General features: G+C 46.6%; 1 protein-coding gene across 5 annotated transcripts in view; it reads right to left on the bottom strand.

Moving 5' to 3' along the window:
• Positions 1-27,252, bottom strand: part of PLCL1 (phospholipase C like 1 (inactive)) — a 480,679-nt gene that overhangs the window by 168,873 nt on the left and 284,554 nt on the right. For all 5 annotated transcript variants that reach the window (XM_063933035.1, XM_063933036.1, XM_063933034.1 and 2 more), the window contains 2 exons: positions 8,613-8,688; positions 5,520-5,629 (listed from right to left, as the gene is read on the bottom strand). In XM_063933035.1, coding sequence (XP_063789105.1) covers positions 5,520-5,629; positions 8,613-8,688 — 186 coding nt within the window. The remainder of the gene's footprint in view (positions 1-5,519; positions 5,630-8,612; positions 8,689-27,252) is intronic.

The following is a 27,252-nucleotide window of genomic DNA, read 5'->3' as shown; positions in this document are numbered from 1 at the left end:
AAGTAAATTTGCTAAGAAGTTTGGTATTTTACTCACGGCTTAACGAAGAAATTTCTTCGTTCTGGTGATCGGAGTGTGATTGACAGGAAGTGGGTGTTTCTGGGCGGAAAATAGCCGTTTTATGGGAGTGTGCGGAAAAACGCTGCAGTTTCTTGGAAAAACGCAGGAGTGGCTGGAGAAACAGGGGAGTGTCTGGACGAACGCTTGGTGTGTTTGTGACGTCAAACCAGGAACGAAACTGACAGAACTGATCGCAGTGGCAGAGTAAGTATCGAGCTACTCGGAAACTGCAAAGAAATTTCTGATCGCTATTTTATTCGCTATTTTGCGAATCTTTCGTTCGCTATTCTGCAAAGCTAAGATTCACTCCCAGTAGGCGGCGGCTTAGTGTGTGCAAAGCTGCTAAAAGCAGCTAGCGAGCGAACAACTCGGAATGAGGGCCAATGGACATTGGGTTAATAAGAAACACAAATATTGTGGCAATTATGTGTATAAGCGACACTGCTACCTGTAGGCATTGTATATAAGTGGCACTGCTACCTGTGGCCACTGTGTGTATAAACGCAGCATCTGTGTATAAGCAACTCTGCTACCTGCGGCCATTGTGTGTATAAGCGCCACTGCTACCTGTGGGCATTGTGTGTATAAGCGACACTGATACCAGTGGCCATTGTGTGTATAAGCGGTGCTGCTACCAGTGGGCATTGTGTGTATAAGTGGTGCTGCAACCTGTGCTCATTGTGTGTATAAGCGGCTCAGCTACCTGTGGCCACTGTGTGTATAAGCGCCTCTGTTACCTATGGGTATTGTGTGTAGAAGTGGCGCTGCTACCTGGGGCCCTTGTGTATATAAGTGTCACTGCTACCTGTGGACATTGTGTGTATAAGCGGCTTTGCTACCTGTGGCCACTGTGTGTATAAGCGGCTCTGCTACCTGTGGCCACTGTGTCTATAAGTGTCTCTGCTACCTGTGGGCACTGTGTATAACTGTGTATATAAGCTGCGCTGCTACCTTTGGGTATTGTGTGCATAAGCTGCACTACTACCTGTGGGCACTGTGTGTATAAGCGGCTCTGCTACCTGTGGGCACTGTGTGTATAAGCTGCGCTGCTACCTGTGACCATTGTGTGTATTAGCGGCTCTGCTACCTGTGGGCACTGTGTGTATAAGCGGCTCTGCTACCTGTGGGCACTGTGTGTATAAGCGGCTCTGCTACCTGTGGGCACTGTGTGTATAAGCTGCGCTGCTACCTGTGACCATTGTGTGTATTAGCGGCTCTGCTACCTGTGGACACTGTATGTATAAGCTGTGCTGCTACCTGTGAGCACTGTGTGTATAAAAGTCTTTGCTACCTGTAGGTGTTGTGTGTATAAGTGCCTCTGCTACTTGTGGGCACTGTGTGTATAAGCGGCTTTGCTACCTGTGCCCACTGTGTGTATCAACGGTATTTTCTCTCTAACACCTTGCCTCTCTTTATCCTCTCCCTACCACCTTGCCTCTCTCTATCCTTTACCGATCGCACAGCGTTTCTGTACATTCCATTCTCCCCCCCTACGCCTCTCTGTCTTTTCTCAACCGGACACCATCTCTGTATGCCCTCTATACTGCCCTGCACTTCTGAATCTGTTATCTACCGGCCTGCGTCTGTTCAAAGGCGTGCAGGGGTTAACAGGACGTAGCCCCTTTCGACGGTGTGAAGAGCGCCCGTAGGTAAAGGTCGACATGAGTTTTTAAAAATGGTATCGTTTTCTTCGTAAAGTGACCGGGAACCCCAATTAGTGCACCGTGTTCCCACACAGCTTCGGGCACGTTACTATTCCCAATCGTAGTCCACGCGGATCGTAAAGTATGTCGACCTAAAGACCATGTAGACCAAATAGTGGTCAACCTAATCCGCGTCAACCTAAAGACCGGATAATTATATATATATATATATATATATATATATATATATACACACACACACACACAATATACAACTATACATATGTATATACACACACATTATACAACTATATATATACATTTTATATAAATACATAAACACACACAAACACTATATAATACTGCAAAGACTCAGAGCAGGTCTGTCTAGACAAAATTGAAATCACAAAACTACATTGTATGAGGACGGAGCCTCACACTTTAAGTGCTATAATAAAATAAAATGTCTTTGTCTTAGACAACAAAATGAATGTGTCACTCATCGATAAATCACAGTATTTAAATGTCAGGAATAAAAGCCTGTATCGATCCCTATTACAGGTACATATTACACTTTGCCCTCCTGCGGTGCCAGTGTGAGCTATACTGTATAGTTTGGATAAAACTCATCTGTAAAAGTGATCGGATCCCTTGGGAGTGACACGGAACATGTTGTATCCTGGTCTGCTATTACACTAATCTGCTGAACATCTCATATAAAAGTAAAAAAAAGAAAGAATTGAGGAGAAAAATGTATTTATTGGTAACTGGTATAAGTAAAAAAAAAAAAATCACATTGAGAATTTCGAGCTGTGACAGAAACGGTTATTTCACAATTTCCAGAACCTTGGTGGAAATGGTTTTGTTTTTTTTGCAGCTCAGAAATAATGATGCAGAACATACTTTGGGATCTATTTACTAAGCCTTGAATGTAGGTATACAGAGATAAAGGGGGTCATTCCGACCTGATCGCATGGCAGCTATTTTTTGCAGTGCTGCGATCAGGTCAAAACTGCACATGCGTATATACCGCAATGCGCAGGCGCGTCGTACGGGTACAAAGCGGATCGGTGCTGAGCGATGGATTTAACGAAGAATCCATTCGCACAGCCGATCGCAAGAAGATTGACAGGAAGAGGTCGTTTATGGGTGACAACTGACTGTTTTCCCGGAGTGGTTGGAAATACGCAGGCGTGTCCAAGCGTTTGCAGGGCGGGTGTCTGACCTCATTTCCGGTACCGGACAGGCTGAAGTGATTGCAGCGGCTGAGTAAGTCCAGAGCTACTCAGAGACTGCACAAAATGTTTTTGTACCGCTCGGCTGCACAAGCGTTCGCACACTTGCAAAGTGAAAATACACTCCCCCATAGGCGGCGACTATCTGATCGCAGCGCTGCAAAAAATAGCTAGCGAGCGATCAACTCGGAATGACCCCCAAAGTACCAGCTAATCAGCTCCTAACTGTCATTTTTCAAACAGAACCTGTAACATGACAGTTAGGAGCTGATTGGCTGGTGCTTCATCACCGTCCACTTTATCTCCATCTAAGGCTTAGTAAATAGACACCTTTATTTTTGTTGTTTTAGGTTAGTGACACACGTTTGGGGAAGCGCAGCGATCTTTAGACGCAAGTTATTTACTTAGCTGTTTCCTGCTATCACGTCTATGCCTTGACTCCGCCTTGTTATTTTTGTTTTCATTAAAAACTACTACTCCTATTATTTTTCTGCAATACGGGGCAGATTCAGAGATGGACGATGTTGCAAAAAGTGTCTGGGACATTGGGATACAAGCACAAATAAACATTTCATTCCCCCCAAAAATCCCCAAACAATTAAAACAGTAAATTATTAAAAGCCCTTAAAAAAAACAATGAAACGTCTCACTTTGAATGTCCGCCGCCTTAATCGCTACTGGCGTTTAGTATTGCTCCTGTCACATGACTCGGTTAAGTGTCTGCATCCTGAGCTCAAAGTGAAAATGTAGACAGCGACCGCACACTGCAAATGTAGGCCGGAGATGTGAGAGGGGTGCCAGCTGTGCATTCCACCCTGGCAGAGCAGAGACATACAGAGCTGTTTAGTCACTGACTGCCAGGGTGGGAGGAGAGAAGGACATGGAAAGCCAGCAGGGGGTGAGAGAGAGACATGGGGCGTTAAGGCCAAGCCATTTAGATGTGGAGGTACAGATGGGTCCACAGTTATCTTGACTAGTTTTCTGCACCTAGGCACAACATGACTTATTAAGAAATCAAATGTTCTTTAAGGGGGGGAAGAGAGGGAGAGTAAGACTGAATGCACCCAGGGAGCTCCGAGCGTAACAGTTAGTTAAATGATATAACAATGGGCCTAATTCAGACCTGCGTTTTTCGTACAGCCTGCGATCAGGTCTGAACTGCGCATGCATATGCACCACAATGCGCAGGCACGTCGGTCCACAGCGAGTGTCCAGAGAAACGCAGGAGGATCCAGGCGTTTGGCGGGAGGGTTTCTGACATCAGCTCCGGCCCCGATCATCGCACTTGAAGAGTAAATCCTGTGCAGTGCAGCTCTCCTGCATATTCGATCGCACCTCTGCACAGCGATTTCCCCCTCGCCCTGTAGGCGGCGACTACCTGATCGCAGGGATGCAAAAAACACACCCTAGCGATCAGGTCTGAATTAGGCCCAATATACAGTAGCCAAAGCCAGTTGGCCCAGTAGCAAAAATAAATGATATAGAGTTTATTTGCTTCAGAAGATTTTGGGACTCACATGCTCTTCCCATATCCATCACAAATATCTTCAATGCTCAGAAGAAAAGAAGATGATAGAACATCACAGCACAATTCATACTACATACAATTAATAAAATTCTCATGCGTATAACGTATAAACAAACAATAAGGCTTATCTGATAAGACACCAAACGTTGGCTAACAGGAACTGTTGTCGTCAGTATGGAGAACGTGTGATCCCTAAAATAATCTGATTCATACAAGTGCTATATAATTTATTTTTGGTACGTGGCAAACTGGTTACTACCTTAATATATATTCTGTTCACAGTGGTGATCATTTGGAAATATTACACAAGGAGGCGCCAGCGAGTTTGTTTTTCTACATCAATTTCACCTACAACTCGATGTTCAAGCTGGGCTGCCCTTCATACAGTGCGGCACTGATGCTCTTCGTTCAAGACTGGATTGAGATTTATTCCCTAGCACAACTATGGGCATCATACTACAAAAGACGGGCGACCAAATTGATTAAGGGGATGGAGACGCTAGAATACGAGGAAAGGCTTGCAAGGCTAGGCATGTTTACACTGGAAAAAAGGAGATTAAGAGGGGACATGATTAACAGCTACAAATATATAAGGGGACAATACACAGAGCTGTGTTTTCGGTAAGAGGAACACTAAGGACACGCGGACACCCGCTTAGGTTAGAGGGGAGGAGACTTTGCACATTGAGACGGAAAGGTTTCTTCACAGTAAGGACAATACATCTGGAATTCCTTGCCTGAGAGAGTAGTAATGGCATAATCAGTCATTGCTTTTAAGAATGGGCTAGATAAATTCCTAATGGATAAGGGTATACAGGGTTATGGTGGGTAAATCACGCACTATAGTAATAAATAAATAGAGGAACATACATAACGGCTAAGCATTCACCACAGTTAAAATATTACAGTGTAGGAGATCACGAACAGGTTGAACTCGATGGACAAATTGTCATTTTTCAACCTCAGAAACTATCTTACTATGATACCACGGTTCTGTACAGTCACGGTTCTGTTTTGTGTTTTGGGTGCAAACACCGTGGCAGCAGCGATTACCTTTAACACGGTGATGTTCCAGGCAAAGCTTTCGATGGCCTTACTGAGTTTCCTTCCTTTCAGTCCTTCCTTTGTTCCCAGCCTGTGCAGTTCCTCATGGAATTCCATCCCTACACAAAGCACAAGCAGCAATTGGACGACAGCAGCGGTAAACCACTCATCATTTGCATAACTGCATTGTCTAGTCTCGTCTCCTTCCAGGAGATAATGATTGTATCTATTATTAATCACAATATGTTCCATGTGCTTTATTTAACTAACCATGAAGACTTATTTGTAGTGATGAGCGGATTCGGTTTTACTCGGTTTTACTCGGTTTTACTCGGTTCTCAAAACGGCATCTTATTGGCTCACGGATGTCACGTGTTTTGGATAGCCAATAAGATGCCGTTTTGAGAACCGAGTAAAACCGAGTAAAACCGAGTAAAACCGAACCTCGCTCATCACTACTTATTTGTCGATACTAATTATAAGCATCAGGGGTCACGAGAGAAGACACGGCAAGAACAGTCAACTGCAATCGTTAAAGCAGGTATACTGCAAATGTGCAACATGTGAGCGACAGCGAATCCTTAGACACTTTCGTGTCACCACGAAGATTCAATGATGTTCTCATAATATATAATAAAAATAGCACTAATAAACCAGGTCACCGAATTTAAGGGCCCCATACACTAGGACGATTTTACACGATTTCATACAATTCCGATATATCCGTCTGATATATTGTATGAAATCGTGTACAATTGTATGTGTTTTAGATCGTATCCAATCTGATGCGCGTCCCCGTGGCTGTCGGATAGGATCCCATAGGTCGTTGGTGCTGCACTAATGATATATCGGAATTGGATGAAATCGGATGAGAAAAGTGCGTTTTTGTGCATGTGATGTATCGCAGGGAAGTGTGACCGGCATTCTCAGGGCACTCCCAGCCCCCGTAGCCCTCTATGCAGCCCATCAGATATATCTCATGGTACAATTGTATGCCGTACGATATATCGCATGTGATGTATAGCGGCTTCATCAATCGCATGCAATATATCTTATGCAAAAATAGCACAAAAGTACCAAATCGTATGGACTCACTCCCGGGAAGTTCCCAGGGGAGTTCAAGGGAAATTACATCCAACTTCAGCCTCAGACCTATCGTTGTAGTGTATGGGGCCCTTTAGAGTACCGTTAAAACCAATGCAAAAAAAAAAAGGTGGACACCCACTACTCTTAGTTAGGCTAGGCGGCATATAAATAGATAAAATGGATATAATAAATATTATAATATTACATTGTAGCAATTTTCAAGGACTGTTTTATTGAAATAAACTGTTTTTTTTTTACAATTACATCTTTCTAATTACAGGAGTGTGCGTTGTTATAAGAGTATTCTGTTCTGTTTCTCTTGTATCGGTAGCTGGGCCACTGTCACCATCAGAAGCATTCATACAGTACCTAAATAAAAACCATCGGGGGAGATTTATTGTTTATTATTTATGTCCTGGGCACTAACTTATACGCCGTTCAGATCGCAATTGCCGGGTCACACCCAGAAATTGGAAACGGGTTCTTACCGGGTGCGACCTGGCATTGGACCCTGAGAAGGTGCTTCCCGACCGGCAATATGCCGAGTTGGGTTGCCATCCGGGGTTGGGGACCGTGGCATCATCGGGGGCGGGTGCGGAGGCGGTGCTGGAGATGAGATCACCTCTGCGCCGCCTCTCCCTATGCTGTGAACAGCATAGGGTGGCATTGACCCGGGTGGCATTGACCCGGGTAACCCATTCACACTGTGCCTGATCCGGTAATAACACGGGAATAACCCTTCTTTATTCCCGGGTTGAATTACCGGATCAGGCGACCTGGGAATTCGGCAGCGACCCTTTCACACCGCACAGCGACCCGTGTCGAGTTGGCAATATTCCGGGTCGATACGGGGTTATTTGTGCAGTGTGAACGGGGTATTAGGGGCAGATCTATCAAAGTTTGGAGAGAGATAAAGTACTAACTGATCCACTGCCAACTGCCATGTTACAGGCTATATATTAAAAATAACAGGAGCTGATTGGATGGTACTTTATCTCCAAGCTTTGATAAATGTTCCCCTCAGTTAGATGGTGCCAATTTTAAGTACAGTATTATGCACATGGGAGCATGTTCCCAGAGTTCTGCAAACAGTGGTACATGTAACAAATGTGCAACTTCCAGGTAAGAGCACGAGAGGCTTGTATGCAAATGTGGGGATTCCACCCTGTCGTCATGACTCTGCAGAATGTAAGGAAATGCGCACACCAAGTGGCCGCAGATGGCACACTGGTAGTTTTATTCTTAGATAGTACATAGGGGGTTATACAGAGTCGTTAGCAAACCAGTAAAAGTTAGCACTTGGACAAAACCATGTGCACTGCAGGTGGGGGCAGATGTAACATGTGCAGAGAGAGTTAGATTTGGCCGGGTTATATTGTTTCTGTGCAGGGTAAAGGCTGCTTTATTTTTCCACTGCAATTTAGATTTCAACTTGAACACACCCCACCCAACTCTAACTCTCTCTGCACATGTTACATCTGCCCCACCTGCACTGCACATGGTTTTGCCCAATTGCTTGTTTGGTTTGCAAACAACTCTGAATAACCCCTATAAAGCGCAATGTAGAACACATATTATGCGTAAGTGACCTATTTCACTAAAAAATACTGTTAATTGCTAGAGTAAAACGTAGACTACAGAATAAAACATGGGCATAAAATAAATTAACAGATTCTGCTGGCGATATTTCATATACAGAAAGGGCCACATCATAAGGAATTGCCTTCAAAGTAATATGGCAGCCTAAACGCAGGAACTTTTAATGAGTATTATTCAGCAAGCGCCTTCTGGGGCAATAAGAGATTTCCAAACGTTATTTTAGTACAGGTATAAAGAAATATCTTCATTGTATAAACCCCCTTGAGAAGATATCTAATGTAGCAGATAGTTATTATATCAGGAACGGAATAAAACACAAGCCGTGTCCTTTCAGTTCCGCCCCGTGTGTGCAAGTTACCCCATTTACTGTCAGCGCCTCAGTGTTCTGTGTATGGAATTATATGACGGAGAACTGACCTGTTTTCTGACACTGCAGAATCTTCTCGTAGATGATATCCGCTGCCTCGATAAGAGAGCGGCTCTCCTGTATTATCTGAGGAAGGGAAGAGAGAACAGCTCAGTCACCGGTACAATGTGGCGGATTATTACTCTTCCATGTCATGGAAACACAGAGAGGTGATGAGAGTCTGCGTTGGCTGATCATTCTGGTTAGATGGGTCACTCGGAGTTGTTGTATTTCCTCTCAGTCATCTCCACCAAGGAGAAAGCGAAAGAGATTGTTCAACTCTAACTTCAGGGGCAAATTCATTTGAACGCAAGATTTATGCCATAAAAATGAATGCCCCTATCGTGCTCATGTTTTTAAATTACCGTGGCTATTACGTTATCCAATTTAAAAAAAAAATTAGCACAATAGTTTTTTAAGGCAAAGACTTGTAGGAAATAAAAAAAATAAAAATACAAACTAAAATGGGAAAATCAGCTTGTACCCTAAAAACTTCAAATACATATATGGTAACAGTATAGATATCCATTACTATACCAAAGAAATATATTTTGAGCTTTAAAAAAAATATGTTTAAAATAGCGGATTATTGCATCTTTTTAAATAAAAGAATAATCGCAAAAAAACTTTATTTAAATAAATAAATAATTTGGTTACATTTGAGGTGCATAAATATCCCATAAAGTTGAGACCACTTTAATAAAAAATCAAAAAACACACGTGTAACTCCCACCTGCAATGTTTAAAACACCTGTCCCATCCATACACCCCCCCCACTCCCACATCTTTTAACCCATTATTCTAACCTTTGCAGAATATTGCCCTAAAAATGACATCTACTGTTTGGCTGGGATCTAGTCAGGAGGTGATACATACTGTACGTTTGTCTATTTACATGCTGTCAACATTTTTGTGTTCACGCTAGGCTGTTTTAGCAGGGCGCCGCGCCCTGCCCGATTTTGAAAGGGCAAAATCCGCCCTGCCCTCTCTGCGGCGCCCTGCTAGAACAGCCGCCCTCTTAGCGTGTAAAGATGCCGTGTGCATGCGCGCGGCATCCATTCACGCTGTGAGAGAGCGCTTGGGGGAAGCCCAGCACCTCCGTAGGTGCTGGGCACGCCCCCAACAGTGACGCCGCCGGCCGCCCACGCACCCTATTTTATCATCTGTGGGCTGAACCGCACACTTTTATTATGTAAAATGACCACGCCCCCTATTTTGCATGGTCACACCCCTTTTCCGGCGCGCGCGGCTACGCCGCACGCACACACGCTTGTGCCCCTCACAGTCCGGCGCCCTGTCCTGCCCAAATCCTAGAGTGAACACTACATTCAATATGCCGACGGGAAAGTGCTGACACTACTGCAGTGTTATTTAAAGCACTGTAACGGTATCGTCATGACAACTGTAAACAGTATGCTTTACAATTTTTATTACGCCGACACAATGCTCCGAATAACATTACAACAGTGTTGGCAATGTCGCGTCGATATCATGCTGTTGACGGCGCTCAAATTACATTGACAAGCTACCTTCCCTGCACAGATATATCTGTCTGAAAGTCTTCTGAGCATCTAGCACCACACACACACACACACACACACACACACACACACACACACACACACACACACACACACACACACACACACACACACACACACACACACACACCACTCACCCTTGTAGTATTAACAAAACACATGAAATTGACTCAGCTCGTGGAGACTTTGTAGCAGACATTAGAGATAAAAGACAGAAATTAAAATAGAGCAGACGTCCTTGGAAAATTCCAGACATTATCGGTAGAACAATGTAAGGGAACATTACCTTTCTATTACAACAAAGGTGTCCCTTTGGGTTTTTGTTTAAACTGTAAAAGTGCTGCAGTCACTTTCAGTCGAGATTGTGCAAAAACGCAGCGGCAGGATACAGTACATTCATACTTAGTATACTTACTGAAAATAAAATTAGAACAAATATGAAAAGAAATCTGTTGTAGTATACAGGAAGGAAATAATTTAAATGCTCGCTTTCCCCTCTGCCATGACAGTAACGGTAATGTAATAACCGCAGGACATGCAGATACATTTATATATGCACTAATACACCTGTTTGGGAAGTGATAATATGGGAAATCTCGGGTCCATATGGAGGGGCAGGGCTAAAATTCAGCGTCATTTTAGCCCTCCTCTTCCCCCACAGACCCGCGGTTCACAGCATTTTGTTGCGACGCCGCTTAATGCCCTTTAGAGAAATGTCCTATTTAGAGCAAAAGTATCTATATACAGTATGCTCCATTTAGCAGATTATCTTTTGCACATATATAAGACAGGTGCAATTTCACATGTTATAGATAATGACTTGGGTTTCTTTGCTCCAGAATCCATACGCCAGGGGTGGGGAACCTCAGGCCTTATAAGGCCCGCAGAGCCACTTGATCCGGCCCGGCCAGGCTCACCTAGCCGGGCGCCCGCTGAGATTTTGTTACTAGCGGGCGCCTGGCTTCTTACCCTCAGTAGCAGCCGGAGGCAGGAGCTCACTCCTGAGCTCTGGCTTCCGGCTCTGGCAGTGTGCGTGTGCTGCTGTGCGGTGTTATGGGAGAGATGTCATGACGTCTCTCCCACAGTTCTGAGGAGCGAGTAGCCAGGCGGAGGGCAACGGTCCGAAGCAGGAGCGGGGCTGGTGAGTATTGTGTTTTTTTTTTCTTCTTTTAATGTGTGTGTGTAAGCATCGCTACTAGGGGGCATATCTAATAGGGCATAACAAGTGACTGGTGGCATATCTAATGGGGCATAACAAGTGACTGGGAGCATATCTAATGGGGCATAACAAGTGACTGGTGGCATATCTAATGGGGCATAACAAGTGACTGGGGGCATATCTAATGGGGCATAACAAGTGACTGGGGGTATATCTACTGGGGACATAACTACTGACTGGAGGCATAACTACTGACTGGGGGCAGGCTCATTTTTAAGTTGATAATTTTTGTATGGCCCCTGAAGGCTTTTCTAAATATCCAAATGGCCCTTGGTAGAAAAAAGGTTCCCCACCCCTGCCATACGCTTTCTATTCGTTTGCCAGTATTTAATGATACTGTCAAGTGTGACTCAATATATAGATGTGAAAAAGCAAATGTGCAGGTGATATTTGGGAATATGTCTGTTTACGTTATACTGTAGATCAGACCCTATAGGACATCAGGCAAGGAGTATTGGTATTCGGTTCAAGGGCCACAGAGTTAGTCAGTACATATGTCTCTTCTTACATCTTTGCTCCGTGCACTATGCGTGAGTGCCGTGTGATAGGACGCACAAGCAGCTTCTGCTGATTAAAATGATGTGCAGCATGCCTATATTCTGTGTGTGACTGCGACTGTATTTGCATACAAAATGCTATGCTACAGTGTTTTCATGGAAAACAATGTAATTGGCATTTCAGATGCAGATACAGCCGCAATTACACACAGAATATAGGCATGCCGCATATCATTTTAATCAGCAGAAGCTGCTTGTGCGTTCTATTACATTCCTTTGCATTTAAGACACATTTGCGCAAAAAAACGCTCATTGCTACAGAGTCCAGCCACGGCATGGCGCTACTTAAAGGGCTGTTTAGCGTGACTGCAGCAGGGATGTTTGTGTCAATGGACATGTGTGATTCAAGCTTATAATTTATAATTGTGTGCACCGCAGTGAGCATATTGAAACATCAGCTTTTTTGATTTACTTGAGACTGTTTAATCTATATGTTTTTTAATATGTTATTAAAATAATTATTTTGTACTCATATTAAGCGCTCCTTATCATTGTCCTTTCAATGATTAATTATATACACAACTGTACGTCAGTAAGGTTTACCCATCAGGCAATATTATTTAGTACAATATAATGCAAATCATGACATTATTCAAGGACAGTTTATAAATTATAAGGATATTACAAGTCCTAGAGGAATTCTGTGAACATATTAAGGCAGGTCGAAGGTCAGTGGAGTTATTCCTTGTCTAAGTAAATGTATTTTTATTTCTTCAAAAGCATATACAGTACATTGGGTGGAAGTATGGCTTCAGGTGGGATTCAGGTGCCAAGTTGGTGATTCGCCAGCATTTTTACTGAAGCGTTTGTTTGGGATACGGTGGAAAGTGCAAGCTCTTCGCAGTGGCATTTAAAGTAACATCCCATTAAGGACCCATCAAGAACCCCATATGCTCTATTTTGCATGACTACATTAGAAGAGAATTGTGCTTTCCACTGTGACTGTGGATGAGACTGCCGTCTCGTACACAGCAGACACTGAAGCTCGGAGATAGGAGACTGGAATTATCCCATTACTAAGGAAAAGATCTTCCTCTGCACAAGACACGATTCCTCGCTGCACACATAACGGATCTTAACTGTCCGGAAGCAAATGCACTTTGTTAAAATATGTAAATGTGTCATTTAGGCCAATATTTTATCAGAAATAAGAATTATCTCTTCCGTCATCTGTAACATTTTCTAATGGAAGGCCATGGGAAATCGGGGACACTGAAAATGTAATATTCAGCTGTTCGCGCATTTATAAAAAATGTCAACAATTGCAGGTATCACTAACCCATTCAGGTGGACTGGTATCTTAGCCCCCAGAATGCTCTTCCTCTGTTGCCTTGTGCCATACCTTAACTTGCCCCGGGCAACTACCCCACTACATGCCCACCTGTAGCTCAACTCATCAGCCTGTCTCTACTCTCTCTCCACTGGTACATTACCAACCGCCTATAAACACAGGACCATAAAATCCTAAAGAACCATCTCCTGTCCAAGCCACCCTCTACAACTACCACTCTATTTCTCTCCTTTTTGCCTCCAAACTGCTTCAGAGTCTTGTGTACATATCTCGCTACCGTTCTGAAGGAGTCAATGCAATAGTCTCCAGCCCTCTATATTCCACTAAGGCTGCCCTAAGAAATGTTATCAACAATCTTCTTTAGGCAGACTCTACGGGTCACTCCTCAATGCACCTCTTCCGGGACCTCACTGCTGCTTTCAGTTTATCCTCCTTTTCTCCTGCTACTTCAACGTCTCTGTTTTTGGCACTTCCTCCCCTCCATTTTCTGTCACTGTTGTGGTCATGTTGGATACGAATGTCAGCAGCCGTAATGTTGACACTTCTTCTTGGTGGCCCGGCAGTGAATTACCTGCTCCCAACGACTGCAGAGGCGTCTTCCGGGTCCCGGCAATCACGTGACCATAACTTTTGGGGTAGACCTACAATCCACCGGCGTGCTGTTAAGTATTTGACTGTTATCCCTACACCTAACCTTTCCTTTAGTGCCTAGCAGTAACCACCCCCATCTCGCGGCCTAACCCTAATTTAGACATTCTAATATCAATGTTTCACCTGTTGACATTGTCAGAACTGTTGACTTTGTTATTGTCGGCCTAAGTGCATCCCGTTGCAGTCTCAGATGTTCTCAGCACTTTGCTTTTCTCAGTGTGCAACAATTCACTTGATCTAATTTACTTGGGTTCAGCATGATATCCTGGCACTTGGGATCCCGACAACCAGAATACCGGCTGTGAGCGCAGCGTGTACCCTCGCCGACTTGCTGCGGTCGCCACCCGAGTGGGGATTCCGTCCGGTGGTCGGGATTCCGACCGCCGGTATTTCACCAGTGTCAGTATCCTGACAGCCAGGATCCCGATAGCCAGTATAATGATTGCCTCCCAATAAAAGGGAACATTTAGTAAGCAGTGATAAGAGCGGAGAAGTGAGCCAGTGGAGAAGTTGCCCATGGCAACCAATCAGCAATGAAGCAACATCTATAATTTGCATACTATAAAATGATACAGAGCTGCTGATTGGTTGATGTGGCCACTTCTCCACTGGCTCACTTCTCCGCTCTTATCACTGCTTAGTAAATGTCCCCCTTACTCCCTTATACTCCAGTACCAGCTTGGCAATGAGAACACATATCTCTAGCTCTACTTCCACGGTCTCTCCCTTCCTCTACCATCTTGTGTGACCAACTTTCTCTGATATTTTCCCGTGCTGCACTTTGCGTACATAGAAAAAAATTCCAGCTGTTCCGACGGTAAATTCAGGGAGCGACACACTTGATGGTTGTTGAGGTATTTCAGGGAATGGAGATCACATGTGAATGGAGAATTGCAAACCCATTTTCTAGATCATATTTCTCTTTATTTGAAGACTAATTGTAAAGTTGTTAGAGAAGACGTGAGGCAGGAACTACAGAACACAGTGTAGCGCACGGGTCCATTCTCAGGCCAGAACAAATTCCATTTTGCTGAGAGATGTGTTAGGAGTCCAACAAAACGTCACTCACAGGTCGGTTTACATTGCACATTGCTGCGCTCCCAGGGGAGCTCAGTCCTGGAGGACAGGGAAAAATAAACATCCTCTGAGCTACAGTATAATACTCTAGCAGAACGGACGGCCTGCAGGTGACGGGTGCCCAACCCAGGGACTAATGTGTTCTAGTGCAAGCAGATAAACAATTCTACCTGTCCTAGGGGGTCATTCCGAGTTCATCGCTCGCTAGCTACTTTTAGCAGTCGTGCAAACGTATAGTCGCCGCCCACGGGGGAGTGTATTTTCGCTTTGCAAGTGTGCGAACGCCTGTGCAGCCGAGCCCTACAAAAACATTTTGTGCAGTTTCAGAGTAGGTCTGGACTTACTCAGCCCTTACGATCACTTCAGTCTTTTCGGTCCCGGAATTGACGTCAGACACCCGCCCTGCAAACGCCTGGACACGCCTGCGTTTTTCCAAACACTCCCTGAAAATGGTCAGTTGACACCCACAAACGCCCTCTTCCTGTCAATCTCCTTGCGATCGGCTATGCGAATGTATTCTTTGTTAAATCCATCGCCCAGCAACGATCCGCTTTGTACCGGTATGACGTTCGTGCGCATTGCGGTGCATACGCATGCGCAGTAGTAACCTGTTCGCAGCGCTGCGAAAAACGGAAGCGAGCGATCAACTCGGAATGACCTCCACAGTCAGGTATATATAACACAGATGTATATTTCCTGTGGGTTCTATATAGTTAGTTCTGTCATTGCTATAATACTCTGTAAGATACTTCTCTACTTACAGAACTGCGGAACAATTGCCACTTTATTAAAATTAACCACTTACTGCAACTAATTTTATTTTTCAAAAACAGCTCAAAATGTGGCCGTTTTTTTAATGACTGAATTCGGTCAAGAACATGTATTTGAAACTTAACCAAAATGATTTTATTAAAAAAAAATCTCCTATATAATTGCCCAGATCTGTCACTCTGTGGATAACGCTGGGCGTGGCTAGGAGCGCTCATTGGCTTACGGGCAGGTCTAGCAAACTCAGCCCACAGCTGATTGGCAGGGCCGGTCTGACGTACATGAGCGCAGCATCCTTGCAGCGGGCCCCGGAGATGCAGCTGTCATTGATCAGCAGACAACAGCCATGCAGAAACGCTCCGTGTACACTGGCCCCGCCATGCTGCTTCCTAGATGCAGAGGTGATCACACTGCAGCCACCACGGAAGGAATTGGATGCGGACACACAGCCCCAGGCATGAGCACTGTCCGTCAGCTGGCCGCCAGCAATAATCGCAGCTGGACGCTTCCGCGGAAACCGTACCCGGGCTGGAGGAGGCTGTATGGGAAGAGCACTGTGAGGACGCCGCTGATTGCTAGAGGAGACAGCGGTGGGGAATGGAGCAGCGGCCAGGGAGAAGGTGCACAGTAAGACAGTGGAGGAGGTGCTGGAGCACTTCAGCATCAATGGGAGCATGGGATTGGGCTTGGGGCAGGGTAAGAAGGAGAGATGGGGGTCCAATGGTAGGTCAGTCAGCTCTCAACCCTGTAGTGTCACATCCCCGCAGCGGCTGGAGCATCATCCCTATATCTGCAAGCATGCGGTGGGGTGAGGCAGAGCCTTTCCTGTCATACTAACGATTGCGCCAGAGTTTTGACTGCATAAAGTATATGAAAAATATAAAGAATGTGTTTGAAATATCTTCTTTGTATTATTCTAATAATAAGAATTTACTTACCGATAATTCTATTTCTCATAGTCCGTAGTGGATGCTGGGACTCCGTAAGGACCATGGGGAATAGCGGCTCCGCAGGAGACAGAGCACAAAAATAAAGCTTTAGGACTAGCTGGTGTGCACTGGCTCCTCCCCCTATGACCCTCCTCCAAGCCTCAGTTAGGATACTGTGCCCGGACGAGCGTACACAATAAGGAAGGATATTGAATCCCGGGTAAGACTCATACCAGCCACACCAATCACACCGTACAACCTGTGATCTGAACCCAGTTAACAGTATGATAAACGAAGGAGCCTCTGAAAAGATGGCTCACAACAATAATAACCCGAATTTTGTAACAATAACTATATACAGGTTGAGTATCCCATATCCAAATATTCTGAAATACGGAATATTCCGAAATACGGACTTTTTTGAGTGAGAGTGAGATAGTGAAATCTTTGTTTTCTGTGGCTCAATGTACTCAAACTTTGTTTAATACACAAACTTATTAAAAAGATTGTATTAAATGACCTTCAGGCTGTGTGTATAAGGTGTATATGAAACATAAATGAATTGTGTGAATGTACACACACTTTGTTTAATGCACAAAGTTATTAAAAATATTGGCTAAAATAACCTACAGGCTGTGTGTATAAGGTGTATAGGAAACATAAATGCATTCTGTGCTTAGACTTAGGTCCCATCGCCATGATATATCATTATGGTATGCAATTATTCCAAAATACGGAAAAATCCGATATCCAAAATACCTCTGGTCCCAAGCGTTTTGGATAAGGGATACTCAACCTGTACAAGTATTGCAGACAATCCGCACTTGGGATGGGCGCCCAGCATCCACTACGGACTATGAGAAATAGAATTATCAGTAAGTAAATTCTTATTTTCTCTAACGTCCTAAGTGGATGCTGGGACTCCGTAAGGACCATGGGGATTATACCAAAGCTCCCAAACGGGCGGGAGAGTGCGGATGACTCTGCAGCACCGAATGAGAGAACTCCAGGTCCTCCTCAGCCAGGGTATCAAATTTGTAGAATTTAGCAAACGTGTTTGCCCCTGACCAAATAGCTGCTCGGCAAAGTTGTAAAGCCGAGACCCCTCGGGCAGCCGCCCAAGATGAGCCCACCTTCCTTGTGGAATGGGCTTTTACAGATTTTGGCTGTGGCAGGCCTGCCACAGAATGCGCAAGCTGAATTGTACTACAAATCCAACGAGCAATCGTCTGCTTAGAAGCAGGAGCACCCAGCTTGTTGGGTGCATACAGGATAAACAGCGAGTCAGATTTCCTGACTCCAGCCGTCCTGGAAATATATATTTTGAGGGCCCTGACTACGTCCAGTAACTTGGAGTCCTCCAAGTCCCTAGTAGCCGCAGGCACCACAATAGGCTGGTTCACGTGAAACGCTGAAACCACCTTTGGGAGAAATTGAGGACGAGTCCTCAATTCTGCCCTGTCCGTGTGAAAAATCAGGTAAGGGCTTTTATAAGATAAAGCGGCCAATTTTGAGACACGCCTGGCTGAAGCCAGGGCTAACAGCATTACCACCTTCCATGTGAGATATTTTAATTCCACAGTGGTGAGTGGTCCAAACCAATGTGATTTTAGGAACCCCAAAACCACATTGAGATCCCAAGGTGCCACCGGGGGCACAAAAGGAGGCTGTATATGCAGTACCCCTTTGACAAACGTCTGGACTTCAGGCACTGAAGCCAGTTCTTTTTGGAAGAAAATCGACAGGGCCGAAATTTGAACTTTAATGGACCCTAATTTTAGGCCCATAGACAGTCCTGTTTGCAGGAAATGTAGGAAGCGACCCAGTTGAAATTCCTCTGTAGGGGCCTCATTGGCCTCACACCACGCAACATATTTTCGCCAAATGCGGTGATAATGTTTTGCGGTTACATCCTTCCTGGCCTTTATCAGGGTAGGGATGACTTCTTCTGGAATGCCTTTTTCCTTCAGGATCCGGCGTTCAACCGCCATGCCGTCAAACGCAGCCGCGGTAAGTCTTGGAACAGACAAGGTCCCTGCTGGAGCAGGTCCTTTCTTAGAGGTAGAGGCCACGGGTCCTCCGTGAGCATCTCTTGAAGTTCCGGGTACCAAGTCCTTCTTGGCCAATCCGGAACCACGAGTATAGTTCTTACTCCTCTCCTTTTTATGATTCTCAGTACTTTTGGTATGAGAGGCAGAGGAGGGAACACATACACTGACTGGTACACCCATGGTGTTACCAGAGCGTCCACCGCTATTGCCTGAGGGTCCCTTGACCTGGCGCAATATCTGTCCAGTTTTTTGTTGAGACGGGACGCCATCATGTCCACCTTTGGTTTTTCCCAACGGTTTACCATCTCTTGGAAGACTTCTGGATGAAGTCCCCACTCCCCCGGGTGAAGGTCGTGTCTGCTGAGGAAGTCCGCTTCCCAGTTGTCCACTCCCGGAATGAACACTGCTGACAGTGCTATCACATGATTCTCCGCCCAGCGAAGAATCCTTGCAGCTTCTGCCATCGCCCTCCTGCTTCTCGTGCCGCCCTGTCTGTTTACGTGGGCGACTGACGTGATGTTGTCCGATTGGATCAATACCGCCTGACCCTGAAGCAGGGGTTTTGCTTGACTTAGGGCATTGTAAATGGCCCTTAGTTCCAGAATGTTTATATGAAGAGATGTTTCCATGCTTGACCACAAGCCCTGGAAATTTTGTCCCTGTGTGACTGCTCCCCAGCCTCTCAGGCTGGCATCGGTGGTCACCAGGATCCAATCCTGAATGCCGAATCTGCGGCCCTCTAGTAGATGAGCACTCTGCAGCCACCACAGAAGAGACACCCTTGTCTTTGGCGACAGGGTTATCCGCTGATGCATCTGAAGATGCGATCCGGACCATTTGTCCAGAAGATCCCACTGAAACGTTCTTGCATGGAATCTTCCAAATGGAATCGCTTCGTAAGAAGCCACCATTTTTCCCAGGACCCTCGTGCACTGATGCACTGACACCTGGCCTGGTTTTAGGAGATTCCTGACTAGCTCGGATAACTCCCTGGCCTTCTCCTCTGGGAGAAACACCTTTTTCTGGACTGTGTCCAGAATCATTCCTAGGAACAGGAGACGTGTCGTTGGAATCAGCTGCGATTTTGGAATATTTAGGATCCACCCGTGCTGATGTAACACTAACTGAGATAGTGCTACTCCGACTTCTAACTGTTCCCTGGACCTTGCCCTTATCAGGAGATCGTCCAAGTAAGGGATAATTAAAACGCCTTTTCTTCGAAGAAGAATCATCATTTCGGCCATTACCTTGGTAAAGACCCGAGGTGCCGTGGACAACCCAAACGGCAGCGTCTGAAACTGATAATGACAGTTTTGTACTACAAACCTGAGGTACCCTTGGTGAGAAGGGTAGATTGGGACGTGGAGATAAGCATCTTTGATGTCCAGAGACACCATATAGTCCCCTTCTTCCAGGTTTGCTATCACTGCTCTGAGTGACTCCATCTTGAATTTGAACCTCTTTATGTAAGTGTTCAAGGATTTTAGATTTAAAATTGGTCTCACCGAGCCGTCCGGCTTCGGTACCACAAACAGCGTGGAATAATACCCCTTTCCCTGTTGTAGGAGAGGTACCTTGATTATCACCTGCTGGGAATACAGCTTGTGAATGGCTTCCAAAACTGACTCCCTGTCGGAGGGAGACTTTGGTAGAGCAGACTTCAGGAACCGGCGAGGGGGAGACGTCTCGAATTCCAGTTTGTACCCCTGTGATACTACCTGCAGAATCCAGGGGTCCACTTGCGAGTGAGCCCACTGCGCGTTGAAATTTTTGAGACGGGCCCCCACCGTGTCCGAGTCCGCTTGTAAAGCCCCAGCGTCATGCTGAAGACTTGGCAGAAGCAGAGGAGGGCTTCTGCTCCTGGGAAGAGGCTGCCTGGTGCAGTCTTTTTCCTCTTCCTCTGCCCCGGGGCAGAAATGAGTGGCCTTTTGCCCGCCTGTACTTATGGGAACGAAAGGACTGAGTTTGAAAAGACGGTGTCTTTTTCTGCTGAGGGGTGACCTGGGGTAAAAAGGTGGACTTTCCGGCCGTTGCCGTGGCCACCAGGTCCGATAGACCGGCCCCAAATAACTCCTCTCCTTTAAACGGCAATACTTCCATATGTCGTTTGGAATCCGCATCCCCTGACCACTGTCGCGTCCATAACGCTCTTCTGGCAGAAATGGACATAGCACTCACTCTTGATGCCAGGGTGCAAATATCCCTCTGTGCATCACGCATATATAGTAATGCATCCTTCAAATGCTCTATAGTTAGTAATATACTGTCCCTATCCAGGGTATCAATATTTTCAGTCAGGGAATCCGACCACGCCACTCCAGCACTGCACATCCAGGCTGATGCGATTGCTGGTCGCAGTATAACACCAGTATGTGTGTATATACCCTTCAGGATATTTTCCAGCCTTCTATCCGCTGGTTCTTTGAGGGCGGCCGTATCAGGAGACGGTAACGCTACTTGTTTAGATAAACGTGTGAGCGCTTTATCTACTTTAGGGGGTGTTTCCCAACGCGCCCTAACCTCTGGCGGGAAAGGGTATAGTGCCAATAATTTATTAGAGATTAGCACTTTTTTATCGGGGGAAACCCACGCTTTATCACACACCTCATTTAATTCATCTGACTCAGGAAAAGCTACTGGTAGTTTTTTTACTCCCCACATAATACCCTTCTTTGTGGTACTTGTAGTGTCAGAAATGTTCAATGCCTCCTTCATTGCCGTGATCATGTAACGTGTGGCCCTACTGGACATTACGTTTGTCTCCTCACCGTCGACACTGGACTCAGTATCCGTGTCTGGGTCTGTGTCGACCCACTGAGGTAACGGGCGTTTTATCGCCCCTGACGGTGTCTGAGACGCCTGGACAGGCACTAATTGATTTGTCGGCTGTCTCATGTCGTCAACAGTTTTTTGTAAAGTGCTGACATTGTCACGTAGTTCTTTAAATACAACCATCCAGTCAGGTGTCGACTCCCTAGGGGGTGACATCACTAATACAGGCAATTGCTCTGCTTCCACATCATTTTCCTCCTCATACATGTCGACACAATCGTACCGACACCCAGCACACACACAGGGAATGCTCTGATAGAGGACAGGACCCCACTAGCCCTTTGGGGAGACAGAGGGAGAGTTTGCCAGCACACACCAGAGCGCTATATATATATAGGGATAACCTTATATAAGTGTTACTCCCTTTTATAGCTGCTGTTTATAATTTAGCTGCCAATAGTGCCCCCCCTCTCTCGTTTTTACCCTGATTCTGTAGGGACTGCAGGGGAGAGTCAGGGAGCCGTCCTTCCAGCGGAACTGTGAGGGAAAATGGCGCTTGTGTGCTGAGGAGATAGGCTCCGCCCCTTCACGACGGCCTTATCTCCCGCTTTTTTCTGGAAAACTGGCAGGGGTTAAATACATCCATATAGCCCAGGAGCTATATGTGATGTATTTCTTTTGCCATCCTAAGGTATTTCTGTTTTTTATTGCGTCTCAGGGCGCTCCCCCCCAGCGCCCTGCACCCTCAGTGACCGGAGTGTGAAGTGTGCTGAGAGCAATGGCGCACAGCTGCAGTGCTGTGCGCTACCTTAGTTGAAGACAGGAACGTCTTCTGCCGCCGATTTCACCGGACCTCTTCGTTCTTCTGGCTCTGTAAGGGGGCCGGCGGCGCGGCTCCGGGACCCATCCAGGCTGAACCTGTGATCGTCCCTCTGGAGCTAATGTCCAGTAGCCTAAGAAACCCAATCCACTCTGCACGCAGGTGAGTTCGTTTCTTCTCCCCTTAGTCCCACGATGCAGTGAGCCTGTTGCCAGCAGGACTCACTGAAAATAAAAAACCTAAAATAAACTTTTACTCTAAGCAGCTCAGGAGAGCCACCTAGCATGCACCCTTCTCGTTCGGGCACAAAAATCTAACTGAGGCTTGGAGGAGGGTCATAGGGGGAGGAGCCAGTGCACACCAGCTAGTTCAAGCTTTTACTTTTGTGCCCAGTCTCCTGCGGAGCCGCTATTCCCCATGGTCCTTACGGAGTCCCAGCATCCACTTAGGACGTTAGAGAAAATGTGTATAGCCAAAACTCTGGAGTAAAAAGTCTATGGCAGGTGAGGCAGTGCCACCCCTAGAAACGCCCCCCCCCCCCCTCCCCCCACCATCCTTTCTGCACATCTCTGATCAACACTCACCAAATTTCCAGGAGTTTATACTGCTGCACCTGTGCATAATGCCCACATGTATATACTGCTGCACCTGGGTATAATGCCCACATGTATATACTGCTGCACCTGTGTATAATGCCCACATGTATATACTGCTGCACCTGGGTATAATGCCCACATGTATATACTGCTGCACCTGTGCATAATGCCCACATGTATATACTGCTGCACCTGGGTATAATGCCCACATGTATATACTGCTGCAGCTGTGTATAGTGCCCAGATGTACCCTTTGGCTCATGTATTGCATGTAAATCTGGCTCGGGTGCTAGCCAGTGCCTCCTGAGCCATTTACCTCACCGCACGTCCATGGCAAGCATCACATACAATCCACTGCTGCCAGAGGCCAGGGATCCGCCGCTGGGGAGAAGGCATCACAGGGTGTAGGGAGCAAGGACCTGGGGGGAGTGTGTATGAAGCAGGAACCACAGCATGATGTGTGTGTATAGGGAGCAGTCACCACAGGGGGGTGTATAGGGACTGCAGGGAAGGGGTGTGTATGGACTAGGGAACAGGTTCTCAAACTCGGTCCTCAGGACCCCACACAGTGCATGTTTTGCAGGTAACCCAGCAGGTGCACAGGTGTATTAATCACTCACAGACACATTTTAAAAGGTCCGCAGGTGGAGTTAATTATGTCACTTGTCATTCTGTGAGGAGACCTGCAATACATGTACTGTGTGGGGTCCTGAGGACCGAGTTTGAGTACCTGTGGACTAGGGGGTAGGTTGTGCATTGTGAGCAAGGATAGCAAGGGGGGTGTAGGGAGCAAGGGACCATAGGGTTGGTGCTTGGGTGTGTAGGGAGCAGGATCCGCACATTTTTATATATATATATATATATATATATATATACACACACACACACACACACATACATATATACTGCATATGTGCAGGACTCCCTCCACCACCTGCATCACCACTGCACCCGTCCCTCCCCCACGCGCAACACCCTTGCAACCGCCCCTCCCCCACCAGCAGTGGATCTGGACCACCTCCCCCACCCGCGGCACCCCAGAAACCGCCCCTCCCCCACCCACGGCACCACCGCTACCGCCCCTTCCCCACCCGCGTCAACCCCACAACCTCCCCTCCCCCATCCAAAGCACATGCGCAACCGCCCCTCCTTCATCCGCGGTGGTTCAGGACTCCCTCCCCCACCCCCGGCATCCCCCCCCTGCCCCGCAGCACCTCTGCACACGCCCCTCCCTCGCCTGCAGCACCCCTGCAACTGACCCTCCTCCTCCCGCGGGACCCCCAGACCACATCCGTGTCTCCCTCGCACCCGCCACTCTCCCAACCACAGTACCTACTAGGTGATTCACCGTGCCCTGTGTGCGCTGTTCACGCCATCGCAAGGGCCTACGCCCCCAAGGACGTGCAAGGGTTAAGGGGGCGTAGCCATTTGCGACGGTGTGAAGAGCGCCCTTAGGGCGCGATGAATCACCTAGTACATATATATATTTTTGTTTTAACATTAGTAAAATATTTGTATTTCAAACATTCGAACATCACCATTGAAACATCGGGAACATTGGCAGCACGGCAGACACTGGGGAGGGTGAAGGGAGGAAGGGGGACTGTGAGGTCCCTCTGTGATTGGCGGCTGCAGGAAAATTATCTTCCGGCAGCCGGTCACTATGTGTTTCTGAATGGTCGCATTGTTTGCAAGCAGGTCAGATAATGCACAGCCTCGCAATCCTCATTGATATATTGGCCATGCCACGTGGCACCTAACGCTTCCACAATGGCGCATCGTGGACCGTTCAGACGAGCTGTTCTGACCTACACTCGAGCACCCCGGACTGGGCACAGCTGCCATGCATGCTCAGATGCAGGTGGGGTAACCACCTCGGACAGAGAGGTTTTAGCAGAGAGACCCCCACATGGCAATTACTGTGGGTGTCCCAGGAATCCTCATCAGACCCCGCACTCTATAAAGTATCAGTAATTACACTAACAATAATGTGCTGTTTCCTGCTGGGTCACATTATACCTGATAATTCCAGTATTACAGCAGACACAACATACAAGGTATACAATGCTGTATGATGCCAGATGATGCAAGGTGATGCTTACAATGGCCCTCATTCCGAGTTGTTCGCTCGGTAAAAATCTTCGCATCGCAGCGATTTTCCGCTTAATGCGCATGCGCAATGTTCGCACTGCGACTGCGCCAAGTAAATTTGCTATGCACTTAGTAATTTTACTCACGGCTTTTTCATCGTTCTGGCGATCGTAATGTGATTGACAGGAAATGGGTGTTACTGGGCGGAAACAGGCCGTTTTATGGGCGTGTGGGAAAAAACGCTACCGTTTCCGGAAAAACGCAGGAGTGGCCGGAGAAACGGAGGAGTGTCTGGGCGAACGCTGGGTGTGTTTGTGACGTCAAACCAGGAACGACAAGCACTGAAATGATCGCAGATGCCGAGTAAGTCTGGAGCTACTCAGAAACTGCTATGAGGTGTGTAATCGCAATATTGCGAATACATCGTTCGCAATTTTAAGATGCTAAGATTCACTCCCAGTAGGCGGCGGCTTAGCATGAGCAAATCTGCTAAAATCCGCTTGCGAGCGAACAACTCGGAATGACCTCCAATGTGTATTATTAGCCTTTCCCTGAGAGATTTAGTAGTCTGCTATGCAGAAAATATAATACAAGCAATTATTTGTCTAAAGAGATACATTGCACTGTAACAAGGATTACGCTAACACTCCATACAAGAGGTGGCTGCATGAACATACTGTAGGTAGGAATACAAGCAGGTATGACAAGTGTATTACGTGCTCAGTAGGATGAAAGACAAGGGGGGTCATTCCGAGTTGATCGCTAGCTGTTTTCGGTCGCTGTGCAGCGATCAGCCCAAAAAACTGCACTTCAGCGCATGCGTATGCGGCGCAATGCGCACGCGCGACGTACTTTCACAACAGCCGAAGCAGTTTCACACAAGGTCTAGCGACGCTTTTCAATCGCACTGCTGGCCGCAGAGTGATTGACAGGAAGTGGGTGTTTCTGGGAGGTAACTGACCGTTTTCGGGGAGTGTGTGTAAAAACGCAGGTGTGTCAGATACAAACGCAGGCGTGCCTAGGGAAACGCAGGCGTGGCTGGCCGAACGCAGGGCATGTTCGTGACGTCAAAACAGGAACTAAACAGACTGAAGTGATCGCAAGCTAGGAGTAGGTCTGGAGCTGCTCAGAAACTGCACAATCTTTTTTTGTAGCAGCGCTGCGATCCTTTCGTTCGCACTTCTGCTAAGCTAAGATACACTCCCAGAGGGCGGCAGCTTAGCGTTTGCACGGCTGCTAAAAGCAGCTAGCGAGCGAACAACTCGGAATGAGGACCAAGGTGCACACATACACTATAGCATAGAGAGTAATACATGCTTGCGTCACACTACTCTATTTGTACACAATTTAATAACATAATTAATGTGGCATACATAAGAAGGCATATTATCTAAGCAGCAATATAAATACATGCAAAAGTCACAATATAAAAAAATATATATACTGTATATATATATATAATATACACACACACAAGCAAACACAAATACAAGTTGAACTGAATTTAATACAATCATCCGATGATTTCTTTCCTGCAGTAATCCAATGTTAACGTCGAATAGCTAATGCCAATAGGTTCAAGCTAGGCCGTTTTAGCGCCGCGCAGGCAGGCTGACAAGTCCCCATTGGTGATGCAAGTGGGGCCGCCCTGCCCCCAATGGTGATGCCAGTAACGATGTAAGAGGACATATCTGCAGCATGGCCTCCCACTAACTGCCAATGCATCGTAATGGGGGGCTGTGGAGGCGTCTGAGCTTAATTGTGACGCCGTTCTAATAATGCTCCTTTAATCTACCCAACCTAAGCTTGCTCGCCCCAGCTCTCCAGGTTTAAAGGGAGGCGAGTCAACAACAGTGTTCACCCCCGATTTTCTACGCAGCAACCAGCATATTACTGCCCAGCTAACATGAGGACTCTGTTTTGGGAAATGGCGGCGTCCCTACTCAGACACGCGGGAGCAGACTGTCAATCACTGTCTAACGTCGCAGACCCATACTGCACATGCGCAGTACAGGTCTTGAACATGCACAGGTACCGAACATCGGTACTTTGCTGCTTGCGCCGCAGATCCAGATCCAACGGGACGGACATCGGCATCCCGTATGCCAGAATGCCGGCAGGGGGGCTAGCGCATCAAGGGCCCTTGCGGGCTCGCTTCGCTCGACACTGGTTCTATGCTCCCTTTATGGGTGTCGTGGACACCCACAGAGGGAGAATCACCTACCTCTCCGGTATTCCGGTGGCGGGATAGTACCCCTGTCGGGATTACGGTGTCGGTATTGCGACCA

This window comes from Pseudophryne corroboree, chromosome 7, assembly GCF_028390025.1.
Source record: "Pseudophryne corroboree isolate aPseCor3 chromosome 7, aPseCor3.hap2, whole genome shotgun sequence".
Classification (NCBI taxonomy): domain Eukaryota; kingdom Metazoa; phylum Chordata; class Amphibia; order Anura; family Myobatrachidae; genus Pseudophryne; species Pseudophryne corroboree.
The sequence above is the reverse complement of the archived record's forward strand: the minus strand, read 5'-3'. Positions and strand labels throughout refer to the sequence as shown.